At 39.1% G+C, this 14,355-nt stretch overlaps 1 protein-coding gene across 3 annotated transcripts in view; it reads left to right on the forward strand.

Annotated features, from left to right (window-relative positions):
* The window catches only part of LOC113036767 (zinc finger, B-box domain containing), a 33,466-nt gene extending 19,356 nt beyond the window's left edge, over positions 1-14,110 (forward strand). For 2 of the 3 annotated variants that reach the window (XM_026193240.2, XM_080288535.1), the window contains 3 exons: positions 1,380-1,568; positions 1,730-1,799; positions 13,837-14,110. In XM_026193240.2, coding sequence (XP_026049025.2) covers positions 1,380-1,568; positions 1,730-1,799; positions 13,837-13,924 — 347 coding nt within the window. In that variant the 3' untranslated portion in view covers positions 13,925-14,110. The remainder of the gene's footprint in view (positions 1-1,379; positions 1,569-1,729; positions 1,800-13,836) is intronic. The other variant, XM_026193238.2, reaches the window with a different exon arrangement.
* The last annotated feature ends 245 nt before the right edge of the window (positions 14,111-14,355 follow it).

A 14,355-nucleotide genomic window follows, 5' to 3' on the forward strand; every position in this document is an offset into this window, starting at 1 on the left:
CAACTTTGAAACATATTTAACTATTCTATCAAAATGAGTGTGCGACATTTTTTCTGTATTTTTAATTCACAAGGGAACCTAAGCACTGATGTTTCGGCAAGTTCCCTCTCAGAGTGCTTCCTTGTGCTGTTTTGTCAGTGTGCCGCTCCAATGTGCTGTCTGACAGCACACAGAAGAAGGCTTCTCGCCAAAACATCTGTGCTTTGGCTCCCTTGTGCCATTAATTAATGTTTTAAAATAGCATTGTGCCCCTGAGCATGTTTGTAAGTGGGGAACTCTTTTTAAAGTTCACAGCATTTGGTTTCCTTTTTTCCCCTCCATACTTTACTGTAGTGTGTTCCATACAGCAGTTATACCTACAGTACAATTATAATAATATATCACATGAAAAAGATGCATATGTTAGGTATTACATCTCAATTTGTCTTAAGGCTATTAACATATCCCACATACAGTCCATGCAGAATGGAATTATTCAAATCTGACCTTCCAAAGGAACGCTTGAGTGATATCAAAGTTCAGTCTTCTTCATTTTACACTTCATACATTTTAAATCTGGCACAGAGATTTATCAGTAGCAGAAATCTAAATATGTGTGCGCCATCTGCTTTAAAATTGAAATAAATCGAGTCTAGAGGTATGTGTGTGTCCACATGCGTTAGAAGCACTCCCCTGCATGCATCATTCTTCCCATGCTGCTTAGTTTGACAGTGCAGGTGGTTGTGAAGCACTAAGTGGAGGTTCTGTGCCAGTTGAAAGACAGAGGCAGGCACTGAGAGTGGGTGGAGGGAGGGCTAGGTGAGGAGACAATGGAAGATTGAAAGACTGAAAGATTTAACACTGAAGCTGAAACTGGTTAGACAGCACGCAGCATGAGGAATCAGTGTGCTGCAGCCACACATACACACCCACACTATCATAGCTTCTCAGTGGGGGCCTCAATGTAATTTACTGTGAGCAGGTGGAGATGGATGTTCAATCTGATTCAATTTGATGTGGCTCACACAGGAGTGGGATGAGACACCACTCATTCCACTGACAGTTGTGATCGACCCTTTTTTCTTGAATCCTGAGCAACATACCATCTTCTTCTTACCTTCTCCATTCTTCCTCTACACCTGTTCTTATCTACTTCTTACACTCACTCTCTCTGTAGCTGTTTTCAGAAAATACCTTTTACTGTACAGCCTCATGATCATCATTCCATCCTTCCTTATTCACAGCTTATGCGTTTCTCTACCCATTTCCCTGTTTGGCTTTTATTCCATATCTGCTTTCAGGCTATCTACCAAGTATGCATTAACTATTTCGCACTGTCCGTTGCCAAACCTCTCATTCCTTGTCCCCTCCTTTTTCTCGCTGTTTCTTTATTCCCACAGTGGACTCAGAATTCTCGCCAGTATTTTGTCCATTGTCCCAAGCAGCCAGAGAGATCATGGAGATCTGTAATGTGGACCAGATGGGCTGTGAGGACCCTGACCTGGAGATAGACACAACTGCACATGCTCTGAGCAGCCTGGAGCAGGAGCTAAGACTCATGGTCAAGAGCGCAGACCAAAAACCTTCATGTATGCAATCACATATACATGATATAGCTATCTGTGATCAGTATATTATTTTACAGATCATGATCATAGAAAATAATACAGTAAGTGTTTGAATGAATTATGAATTACAAGAGTGATTTAAACCATTAATTCTTAACCTTTCTTAAATATTCCATCCCAAGCAGGCACTCCAGGTACTGGTACAGAACACAGTGGAAGTCAGGATGAATGCAGTAATCCCGCTTCCAAACGGTTTGTAACACACATCCTTAAATTTGATTACCCTCATGCCTTTCAATTGTATTTGTGCGAGGATCACATCAAGGATGAGCTTATCATAAAGAGGGTATATGTTTTTGTTGTTAGTTGACCTAGAAATGCTTAGGCAGTTGTTCAAATGTCCATTTGATGTTGATATCCTGAAAGGCAAATGTGAGTTTCTCCAGTGTGCGAATCAAACAGTGAAGTGTCGTACCTTCCCGTTTTCATACTGTGTGTCTGTGTCTTTTCACCATGGCCACCTTAGAATCTCACCCCTTACACTTTCTCACACACCACTACCAATCCAGTGGCCACGACAGGGGGTAATCCCTCTTTTTTTTTGGTACTGCATCAATGCCTCTCGCTGTCGGATATGTGGAGTGTGTAATGGATCGTTAGCAGCAGAACGACTTTAGCTTTGACAGCATGTTGGGTATCCAGCCTTAATGTGCTGCTTAATGTGAGTATGCGTGTGAAAAGAAAGAGGAAGTGTGTCAGTGTGGTTTTGTATATCAGAAACTGACTCTGAGTGTGTGTGCCTGTGCATTATTGATGTTTTTTTGTGTTTGTGGAGCGGGCATAATCTGCGCTAGAGGCCTTGTGCTGAGCGGAGCACTGTGAATATCACTTTGAGACGTGTAATAAACGGATTAACGCATACTACAGTGAGAGCTCCCAAAACACCTCCTTACATCCTAAAACATACACAAACACACACTTAGGATGGACTTAATCTGGCTACTTTGGTTCAGCTTCACAGGTATCATGTTGTTTTTGTTTTTTATAGGCAGCTCTTGTGCTTCCACCCTCACCTGGTTTTCCTCCTAATATGCAGATTGGACTCTTGTGACATTGTCCAATTTATTGAGTATGCAGAAACACTGGATTTTCATGATGACAGGATCTTGTCATGCAGTTAGTTGACACAGCTGTAACATTATTGTTTTATTAGGTACAGTGTGTTTTGCCAGTTCAACTCAGCAAGTTTTTTTTTTTTTGTATAGGGTCAATGAACCGTCTTCATGAGATGCTGTTCTTTCAGACCCCGTTGACTTCAGAGTAAATGTATGTAAATGGATTTCAGCTGTAATGTAGATTCTGCTGCAAAACATATTGAATAATGGTATAATCAGGAAAACTTGAGTGCATTTTTGCATATAAAATATGCATTTGTTTTAGTGAATATTCCAGTAATAGTATACAGTATGTACACTCCAAGGTACACCCACACAACACAATAGCGAATGCTGTCACAGCATATTATGGGCGGTCTGTGTGCATAGACAACTATTTATCATCTGCGCTGCTTTTACTCAGCTGTCTCTGGTTGCTTGGCAGAAGTGCACCACAGTTGGTGGATTGTGAGAACTGAATATCTGCTTTTGCTTTATTAGTAGTTACACTATATGAGTCCAAACCAAAAAACTACTTCACGTTTTGCAGCTGTATGAGGATGCAGCAGCATGTACGAGTCATGCTCGTCTTTGAGAGCAGCTTTAGGTTGTGAAACAGTCTGTGTTAGTGCTGTGCCATATCATAGCCATGAGAATACCAGTATGCATTTTGGCACGATATAAAAGTGTCATATGGTAATATCTTTGATATAGCGACACCTTACATTTATGTTCCCTCGTGTGCACTACAATGAAACAAACCCATATGTGTCTAAGAGCAAGAGCAGGGTGTGCGCCTCTGATGACAATATACTGCATAAAAAGGGAGCTACATAAAAAGAACCACTGACAAAACACAGTGCTTTGCAAAACATGCATGAAATATAATAATTTTTGATAACTGTTGAGTACAATCAGGCTATGAAAGCACTCTAACGGAGATACTAGCAGTTGGTGAAGTGCGACCCAAAAGTAAACAACTGAGAGTCACTGTAGCCCTTGATAGCTGTGCTTCATATGACAGGAAGAGCTAAAGGTGAAAGGAAATTACTGGTGGGTTACATGGTTATAAAGGAGGGCTTAAGTGGTTAAAAGCTCGACCCAAGATACAACATCCCAGGCAATGTTCCCTCTAAGCTGCGCGCGTGCGCAATTGCGCACTGCTGGCACGGTCTCTGCGCACAGAAACCAAAAAAAATCTAACCTGAATTGCAATTAAAATTAAAACTTTAACAATTCTGTTTTGCAGTGTTAGTCAGTAAGTGACTGGCTGCTGGGATTAGAACGATGCCACCTTATCCCATAGTGCAGCCAATGATGCGATTCACAATCGTATATACGCAGCTAATCAACGTCATTGACAGGCTATGACAGCGTCCTTATGCACGTCAATGACAACGTGTACAACCATTGGAGATGTGAGCAGGACAGACGGAACAATTGACGGAAAAAGTGTGGACTTTATACCAGTTTTTAAATTGTGTTGACAGGCCACGTAAAACCAGAGTTATCATAAAAAAATATATGCAATGTTTGTTTTTGCTGAATACTATCGTTGTTTATATTTACTTCGGGAAGAAACGGTTAAACGGCGTTTTATAAGGAAAACGCTCGAAGGCGCTCTCCGCCTGGGCGGGGGGAGGGCGGGGGAGTGACGGCGGTGTTTTGAGATGTGAGAGATTTGCGACGTTTAGTATGGGCAGAAATCTGTGCCATCAGAAACTGAATTTGAATAAGTTAAATTTGAATTTGAATTGCTCAGATTGAATCTGAATTGTAACTAGAATAAATGCTTTTAAAAACTGAAAATGAATTAGCCTAATTTGAAATTCAATTTATTGGTTTGAAAATGATCATCACTAAACTGAAATTGAATTTTATAGTTTGAAAATGAATTCATTTGCTTTGAAACCGTATTTTATCCTTTAAAAATTTAGCTCTTGAATAATTTCAGATTCACTTCTCACCATTCAGTTTCAGTTCTACAATTGACCCTGTGCACGAGAAAATGCTAACTTCCTGGTTTGAGACCGGATGTGGGGTTGTACATTTCCGGTAGCTTTACTTTGCGGTCAATCGCTACTGCAAAGATATACTCCAAAATCATGTCCAAAACTCGAAAACGGAAAGATCGCGTTAAGTTACAAAGAGCAGAAGGTGGGAACACTCACCGCTGTTGTGTCACAGAAAATCTAATGATCACTTTTGACGTTTAAAGAGTTTAGATCGATCAGTTGTTTACATCACTCAACACAAGCAGAACTGCATCACTGCAGCAGAAGACACATTTCACATTCAGAAGCACATCTCTGTATAGTGACTGGTCTCATGATTTAAACAGGCAAATGTTCAGCATTCAAACTACAGGTGAAGAATAGTCAAACCAGATGTTTCCCCCATTATGTTGATATCAGCTAGTCAAGTACACACCTACACAGCATGTTAACAAACCGTGAAAAAAGCCACACAAAAAATGAATGATTGCTGGTAAGGGTTTCTATACATTAGTATTTACGAAGAGTATGTTGTGACTTACCTTAAAAATTACAGTGGTCCCTCGCTAATAACGCGGTTCACCTTTCACCTCGCTGTTTCGCAGATTTTTTAGTGCAAGTTTGCATGCTTATTTTTTTTTTTTACGTCACATTGTGTCCTGCGTCCTGATCGCTGCAGACGATCTCCTCCGTGACGTCTCTCATGTACAGTACAGAATCGCTGCATCGATCGCTAGCAGTGTGACTCTGAAGTGCAGTACTGTATGTCCACAATGTCCAGGAAACGTTTTGCACCGTCAAAAAATAAAATTGGCTACTTGATTTCACCTATCGCTGGTTATTTTTAGAACATAACACCCGCGATAAACGAGGGACAGCTGAGAAATATAACATTTGAATCCCTTTTCTCTTTTGCCCTGAGGTGCAGGGAAAAAATATCAACAAGTCGATGAACATCATTTACAGATATATTGGGTAAATGCCCAAGACATCTATAGAAATGTAAATCGCCGCTTGATTCATTCATTTGCTTAACTTGTTTTGGACCATAAACCAGGCACGAATAGGACAACGGAAACAAAGCTCCCCACAGGAGTTTCCGCACCGGAAGTAGCATATCCTAACGTGCACACAGTCAATTCAATTTTAGTTCTAAAATTCAGTTTTTTGGGACTTACATCCGGTTCTGGTTCAAGAGTAATCAAGTGAGTGCAGATTAATAGAACTACGTTTTACTAGCGGACCGAAAGTGTTACTGACGGGAATCTACAGCGTCTTGAGCTGAATTAAGACTTCAGAAGTCATTCGTCATGTGGAATGACCAGCGGATAAACTCTCAGGTTGGTAATAAATGTATTACATGTATAAGAACAAGATCATGTTAACAAATGATAGCCGTACAGTAACTTTTATGCTTATTGTAGCTGTTAGCTAAAAACGCTAATTTAGCGTAGTTTGCCCTGAATTCAGCTTTGACAAACAAATATGATCGACTGTTTCTAGTAGAATTCCAAAGTTGTCATCTTGTACCCTCTCAGAGTACCCCCTCTGTATGCTTGCAGAGACCCCTACAGTAGGGAAACATGCAAAACGGTGTCCAAACCTTTGTATTTCAGCTTTATTTATGTCTTACACAGCATCCCAACTCTTTAGCTAACTTAATAACTTTAGCTAAAGTGAATAGTTAGTCTAATTCATTAGTGCAGCATTACTGGATCATCTCTGTTTGAAGTGATATAATATGATATACAACTATCACTGAAACAGCAAACTTTGTAAATAAACAAACAACACTTCTCATTCTCTAAACGTTTGGCCACAGCTGTAGATTACACTATCAGTGCTTGTTCACTCTTGACAATAATTACATTTCTAAATTTACTTTGTGCATTTACAGGTAAACAATATCTAATATTTTATCTAAATGACTGCTTTGTCTTTGAAAAGGTGAAGAGCCTGAGGCCGGTGACAGTCCAGTTCTACTCTAAGTACATCCTTACGGTGGCTCACAGGACAAGGCCACATTCCTGTCCTGCCAGAAGAGAAGAGAAACTTCAGAGTCTTCATGCAGTTCAACCACACCTGTCATATTCCATATGACAGGGGTCTCAAACTCCAGTCCTCAAGGGCCAGTGTCATGCAACTTTTCCATGTGTCCCTGGTGCAACACACCTGAATACAATTAGTAGGTCATTAGCAAGAGTATAGAACTTGACTGCATGCTGAGGTGGCAACCCCTGATCCTACTCAAGTAAATTTAAGTAAATGTATGTATTTGGAAACACATACTTCTAAAAATACTTTTATTGCACCATGTTCATTCACTCATGAGCTGCTGTAACATGAATCAAATGGCTGAATTGCCAACTCAACATGCAGTCAAGTTCTATAGTCTTCCTAATGACCTACTTGGTGTGTTGCAACAGGGACACATGGAAAGGTTGCAGGACAGCGGACCTCGAGGACTGGAGTTTGAGACCCCTGCCGTATGGTGTTCATGCAGTTTTCTACTCAACAGTTACAGCATGTCTGACTGCCTGTTCAGCATATGCAAAAATATATGATGAGTTTAAGCATGTGATGACAAAGGTCTTCCATTATGGTGTTTGTCATCACATGTCACAGACATCTAGATGATCATTTGGAATAACCAAGAAACTAAAAACTTGTTACTTCATCTTTTGCCTTTATTATTATTATTATTATTATTATTATTATTATTATTTTACATTTTTAGGCATTAGGTTTATTTGTAGTAGTCCTTTCCAACTTCTTTCCCTCTTCCATGTTACTGTGTCAGCTTGTCAGCATCTATTTGGGGTTGGGAGTGGAACAGAAAGTCAGGAAATCCAAAGTGCCATTAAAACCAGGAGAGGTTCTTATATTTCAGAAGAAGGGATTAATTCAAAAGAAATGACCTCAATGCCATATTTTATTTAGGAACCCTAGAGAGCACTTTGCAAAATAACACATTCTTATAATTTCACCCTCAGATAAGCCAAGCTACAACTGTCAGGGAAGGTGATGTAGGTACAGAGCATGTGAGAGTGGTTAAGTTTGTCTCTTGTCTAGATGAAGGCACAAGAGGGATCAATGGCAAGGCGTAGAGATTCAGTGTCTTCAGTCTTCAGTGGACACTCCATTTCTGGCACAAAACACCTGTAAAAGATGGTCGATTTAGGAGGTGACCCGACAACTTCAGCCTGTCAAACATAGCAATGGAGCAGTATGTTAAAAAAAAAAAAAAACTAGTTAAGCATGCACTCAGTACCCTAAGAATTATTATGGTAGTTAAACACAGTGACAGTCACATATCATATCACTTCAAACAGATGTGATCCAGTAATGCTGCACTAATGAATTACACTAACTATTCACTTTAGCTAAAGTTATCAAGTTAGCTAAAGAGTTGGGATGCTGTGTAAGACATAAATAAAGCTGAAATACAAAGGTTTGGACATCGTTTTGCATGTTTCCCTACTGTAGGGGTCTCTGCAAGCATACAGGGCTCTGACAGGGTACAAGATGACAACTTTGGAATTCTACTAGAAACAGTCGATCATATTTGTTTGTCAAAGCTGAATTCAGGGCAAACTACGCTAAATTAGCGTTTTGAGCTAACAGCTACAATAAGCATAAAAGTTACTGTACGGCTATCATTTGTTAACATGACGCTTGTTCTTATACATGTAATACATTTATTACCAACCTGAGAGTTTATCCGCTGGTCATTCCACATGACGAATGACTTCTGAAGTCTTAATTCAGCTCAAGACGCTGTAGATTCCCGTCAGTAACACTTTCGGTCCGCTAGTAAAACGTAGTTCTATTAATCTGCACTTGATTACTCTTGAACCAGAACCGGATGTAAGTCCCAAAAAACTGAATTTTAGAACTAAAATTGAATTGACTGTGTGCACGTTAGGATATGCTACTTCCGGTGCGGAAACTCCTGTGGGGAGCTTTGTTTCCGTTGTCCTATTCGTGCCTGGTTTATGGTCCAAAACAAGTTAAGCAAATGAATGAATCAAGCGGCGATTTACATTTCTATAGATGTCTTGGGCATTTACCCAATATATCTGTAAATGATGTTCATCGACTTGTTGATATTTTTTCCCTGCACCTCAGGGCAAAAGAGAAAAGGGATTCAAATGTTATATTTCTCAGCTGTCCCTCGTTTATCGCGGGTGTTATGTTCTAAAAATAACCAGCGATAGGTGAAATCAAGTAGCCAATTTTATTTTTTGACGGTGCAAAACGTTTCCTGGACATTGTGGACATACAGTACTGCACTTCAGAGTCACACTGCTAGCGATCGATGCAGCGATTCTGTACTGTACATGAGAGACGTCACGGAGGAGATCGTCTGCAGCGATCAGGACGCAGGACACAATGTGACGTAAAAAAAAAAAATAAGCATGCAAACTTGCACTAAAAAATCTGCGAAACAGCGAGGTGAAAGGTGAACCGCGTTATTAGCGAGGGACCACTGTAATTTTTAAGGTAAGTCACAACATACTCTTCGTACATACTAATGTATAGAAACCGTTACCAGCAATCATTCATTTTTTGTGTGGCTTTTTTCACGGTTTGTTAACATGCTGTGTAGGTGTGTACTTGACTAGCTGATATCAACATAATGGGGGAAACATCTGGTTTGACTATTCTTCACCTGTAGTTTGAATGCTGAACATTTGCCTGTTTAAATCATAAGACCAGTCACTATACAGAGATGTGCTTCTGAATGTGAAATGTGTCTTCTGCTGCAGTGATGCAGTTCTGCTTGTGTTGAGTGATGTAAACAACTGATCGATCTAAACTCTTTAAACGTCAAAAGTGATCATTAGATTTTCTGTGACACAACAGTGGTGAGTGTTCCCACCTTCTGCTCTTTGTAACTTAACGCGATCTTTCCGTTTTCGAGTTTTGGACATGATTTTGGAGTATATCTTTGCAGTAGCGATTGACCGCAAAGTAAAGCTACCGGAAATGTACAACCCCACATCCGGTCTCAAACCAGGAAGTTAGCATTTTCTCGTGCACAGGGTCAATTGTAGAACTGAAACTGAATGGTGAGAAGTGAATCTGAAATTATTCAAGAGCTAAATTTTTAAAGGATAAAATACGGTTTCAAAGCAAATGAATTCATTTTCAAACTATAAAATTCAATTTCAGTTTAGTGATGATCATTTTCAAACCAATAAATTGAATTTCAAATTAGGCTAATTCATATTCAGTTTTTAAAAGCATTTATTCAAGTTACAATTCAGATTCAATCTGAGCAATTCAAATTCAAATTTAACTTATTCAAATTCAGTTTCTGATGGCACAGATTTCTGCCCATACTAAACGTCGCAAATCTCTCACATCTCAAAACACCGACGTCACTCCCCCGCCCTCCCCCCGCCCAGGCGGAGAGCGCCTTCGAGCGTTTTCCTTATAAAACGCCGTTTAACCGTTTCTTCCCGAAGTAAATATAAACAACGATAGTATTCAGCAAAAACAAACATTGCATATATTTTTTTATGATAACTCTGGTTTTACGTGGCCTGTCAACACAATTTAAAAACTGGTATAAAGTCCACACTTTTTCCGTCAATTGTTCCGTCTGTCCTGCTCACATCTCCAATGGTTGTACACGTTGTCATTGACGTGCATAAGGACGCTGTCATAGCCTGTCAATGACGTTGATTAGCTGCGTATATACGATTGTGAATCGCATCATTGGCTGCACTATGGGATAAGGTGGCATCGTTCTAATCCCAGCAGCCAGTCACTTACTGACTAACACTGCAAAACAGAATTGTTAAAGTTTTAATTTTAATTGCAATTCAGGTTAGATTTTTTTTGCGCGCAACGCAGATTTTCTGTGCGCAGAGACCGTGCCAGCAGTGCGCAATTGCGCACGCGCGCAGCTTAGAGGGAACATTGCCTGGGATGTTGTATCTTGGGTCGAGCTTTTAACCACTTAAGCCCTCCTTTATAACCATGTAACCCACCAGTAATTTCCTTTCACCTTTAGCTCTTCCTGTCATATGAAGCACAGCTATCAAGGGCTACAGTGACTCTCAGTTGTTTACTTTTGGGTCGCACTTCACCAACTGCTAGTATCTCCGTTAGAGTGCTTTCATAGCCTGATTGTACTCAACAGTTATCAAAAATTATTATATTTCATGCATGTTTTGCAAAGCACTGTGTTTTGTCAGTGGTTCTTTTTATGTAGCTCCCTTTTTATGCAGTATATTGTCATCAGAGGCGCACACCCTGCTCTTGCTCTTAGACACATATGGGTTTGTTTCATTGTAGTGCACACGAGGGAACATAAATGTAAGGTGTCGCTATCAAAGCTGAATTCAGGGCAAACTACGCTAAATTAGCGTTTTGAGCTAACAGCTACAATAAGCATAAAAGTTACTGTACGGCTATCATTTGTTAACATGACGCTTGTTCTTATACATGTAATACATTTATTACCAACCTGAGAGTTTATCCGCTGGTCATTCCACATGACGAATGACTTCTGAAGTCTTAATTCAGCTCAAGACGCTGTAGATTCCCGTCAGTAACACTTTCGGTCCGCTAGTAAAACGTAGTTCTATTAATCTGCACTTGAACCAGAACCGGATGTAAGTCCCAAAAAACTGAATTTTGGAACTAAAACTGAATGGTGAGAAGTGAATCTGAAATTATTCGAGAGCTAAATTTTTAAAGGATAAAATACAGTTTCAAAGCAAATGAATTCATTTTCAAACTATAAAATTCAATTTCAGTTTAGTGATGATCATTTTCAAACCAATAAATTGAATTTCAAATTAGGCTAATTCATATTCAGTTTTTAAAAGCATTTATTCAAGTTACAATTCAGATTCAATCTGAGCAATTCAAATTCAAATTTAACTTATTCAAATTCAGTTTCTGATGGCACAGATTTCTGCCCATAGTTTAGCACAAATCTTATGTAGTTAGTGTGTAGTGTAGTCAATAGTTTTGTTGTGTGTGTCAGAACAATGAGGCGACTGCTGAATGTTACAGGTGTTACAGGAGTGATACATCTCCTGTTGTCAGGTCTGCAGGTGTTGTTCTCCTTTATCTCATAGTGGACAGAAATAATTTTTGTGGAGTGGCACAAATAATCAGGTGTGGCATCAAATTTGATGCAGAACACCTGATTGTTCTGTAAATAGTTTGAAATTTTCATTTAAAAAAACGCCTTGGCTGCATTTTTAGGTAAACAGCTGCAAAAAACGTTGTTGTTTGCAAAACTCAGTTACTTTTTTGAAGAAGTAACTAAATAATCAATTGCGCAACATTGGTCATTATATACTGTATTTTGCAGTCAGAGTTACAGGACTCTCTCCCAGACCACAGACTCATACTCATAATAGTCAGAGCTTTATAAAAAAAAAATGAAAGAAAGTTGTTTTTTCAAAATTGGAGTTCAAGTTATTTTTACTTCCAATAGTGTTACCATACTACACAGGTCATGAACAAGATTTTCTTTAAATGCCATTGTAAGTGGGCTAAAGCAGCTAATTAAAAGTAGTCTAACATAAATGTAAATGCTGTAATTTGATTATTTTAATAAACCATGTAACTTGGATGGATTCGATGCTGGCGTGACCACAGTGCACACGTCTGCTGTTGCTCACAGTGGTTCAAGGGATCACTCAGGGAGTTTGTGCATTCGCTCAGACACATGAAAAATTAGAGGGAACATTGATCCCAGGTAGAAAATATTTTTTAGTTTTGTTATGTGACAATACTGCACAGCCTCTACTAGAGTTACAAAGTTGTTGTAAAACTAAAGTGTGAAGCACATTTTTGTATAATTCATACAGCTTAATGGCTGTTTTTCTCTAATTCTACACAGGGTCAAAAGTATATAAACAGGCTCAAATATATACATATATCCAAAGTTTCAATGATCTTACTGTTGATGTGAAGTAGAAGAATTTAGGTGTCATCCTCCTTCCTCATTATTCCATTCTCTTTGTGGAATGTACCAGTGCCACTGATGAAAAACAGCACCCAAACATGCTTGACAACTGGTACAGTGTTCTTTGGTTTGAAAACTTCATCTTTACTCCTCCAAACATACCTCTTGCTATTATGGTGAAATAGCTCAAATGTTATCTTGTCTGACCATAAAATTTTTCTCCAGAAGAAATTTTGTGATGCTGGTGTTCCAGTTCATGGCAGGCTTGAGCCTTGTGGTGATTTCTGGACTTTTCTGGAACATACAAATCCATTTCCTGTCATTCAAGTGACTTCTTCCAAGTGTTGGCAAAATTATGAAACATCTGAATGACTTGTATTTACGCACGTGAAGTAACTGTGTGCTTTAAAAAGTGCTGTACAGTCAAAGATATCATAATTATTACTCAAACTTTTTAGAGAAAACAGTACCTAGGCTACTTTTGCGCTTACATTTAACTGATGCTGTAACTGCATATAATGCTATGTCACAACTATTTTGCTATATTATTCGAAGTTTGAAGTTAGCTAATACAATAAAATCAAGAACACTGCACATGCTGGCTGAGATGGCATCAATAGAGTGACTCGTTCTTATTTGGAGGTGGGCGGTGTTTTTTATGACTCCCAAGGTAATTTGGTGTCGTCGTAGCTGAATACAGACGGGAAACGCTTCTCCTAAATGCCTGAAGCAAAAAAAAGGAAGAGTGTACGGACAGTTGGAGGGGTTAATTGTATCACTTTAGTATGAGTGTTTAAAAAAATGGCCAGCAACTTCTTAATCAAAATATTTACTCCTTGGTCCTGGTTTTCTTTTATTTGTTTTATTTCTATTACCACGGTAGCCATTTATTCACTTGATAATTAGTAAGTTTCACACAAATCAAACAACTTAGATTTTTAAATGACTAGACTGGATTCAGATTTAATCAGATTTGATCAAACTCCACCTTGGCAATGACAGATGCCTGTTAACACACAAGCTACACTTTCAGCTGTCCATCTGTTACATTTTCCAAATCTTATCTGGCAGAGGAGAATTTTTGATATCCACATCTGAAAGTAGTTAGAAAAAGAATAGCACATCTGTTCTTTGATCATAGGCAGGTATTTGAGTTTTATGAGTATAACACGTTCTCCCCTTGATTGGTGGATTTTGTCTTGCAGAGGCGGGGTCACTGCTGAACAAGAAGAGGAGGAAGAAGATGAGGAGGAGGTGAAGAGAGATCGACAGAGTGTCCTCTTGCTACCCTGACGGACACATGTGCGTGACAGTCATGCAAGCGAAATCCCACAGTGGATGCATTTTTAAATTGTGTTCATTACACTTAAAGGTTGGTGTAGACACCCTTAAACGCATAAGTCTAAACTTTTCTGCAACAATATGAAAAAATATAAATGTAATGCTTGTTGAGCAATGAATAAATGCTGTTTGATTTATTGTTTGTCTCTTTTTGTATGCCCTTGTTTGCCATACACCATGTTTATGTTAGTTCTTATACTGAACAGCAGCTGTGAGATGCATTCCTGTGGATGGATTAGCTAAAGGTACAAAAACAATGCGACTGGCAACAGAAGGGGAGCTGACATGAAGATAAATGGTGACTTTGGCTTTATTCTCAGCAGGAGTCTTCTTGGATCCCTTTGATGGCGTGTTTGTCAGAGTGTGTGCGTGTGCTGTCTGAG

This window comes from Astatotilapia calliptera, chromosome 14, assembly GCF_964374335.1.
Source record: "Astatotilapia calliptera chromosome 14, fAstCal68.1, whole genome shotgun sequence".
Lineage (NCBI taxonomy): Eukaryota > Metazoa > Chordata > Actinopteri > Cichliformes > Cichlidae > Astatotilapia > Astatotilapia calliptera.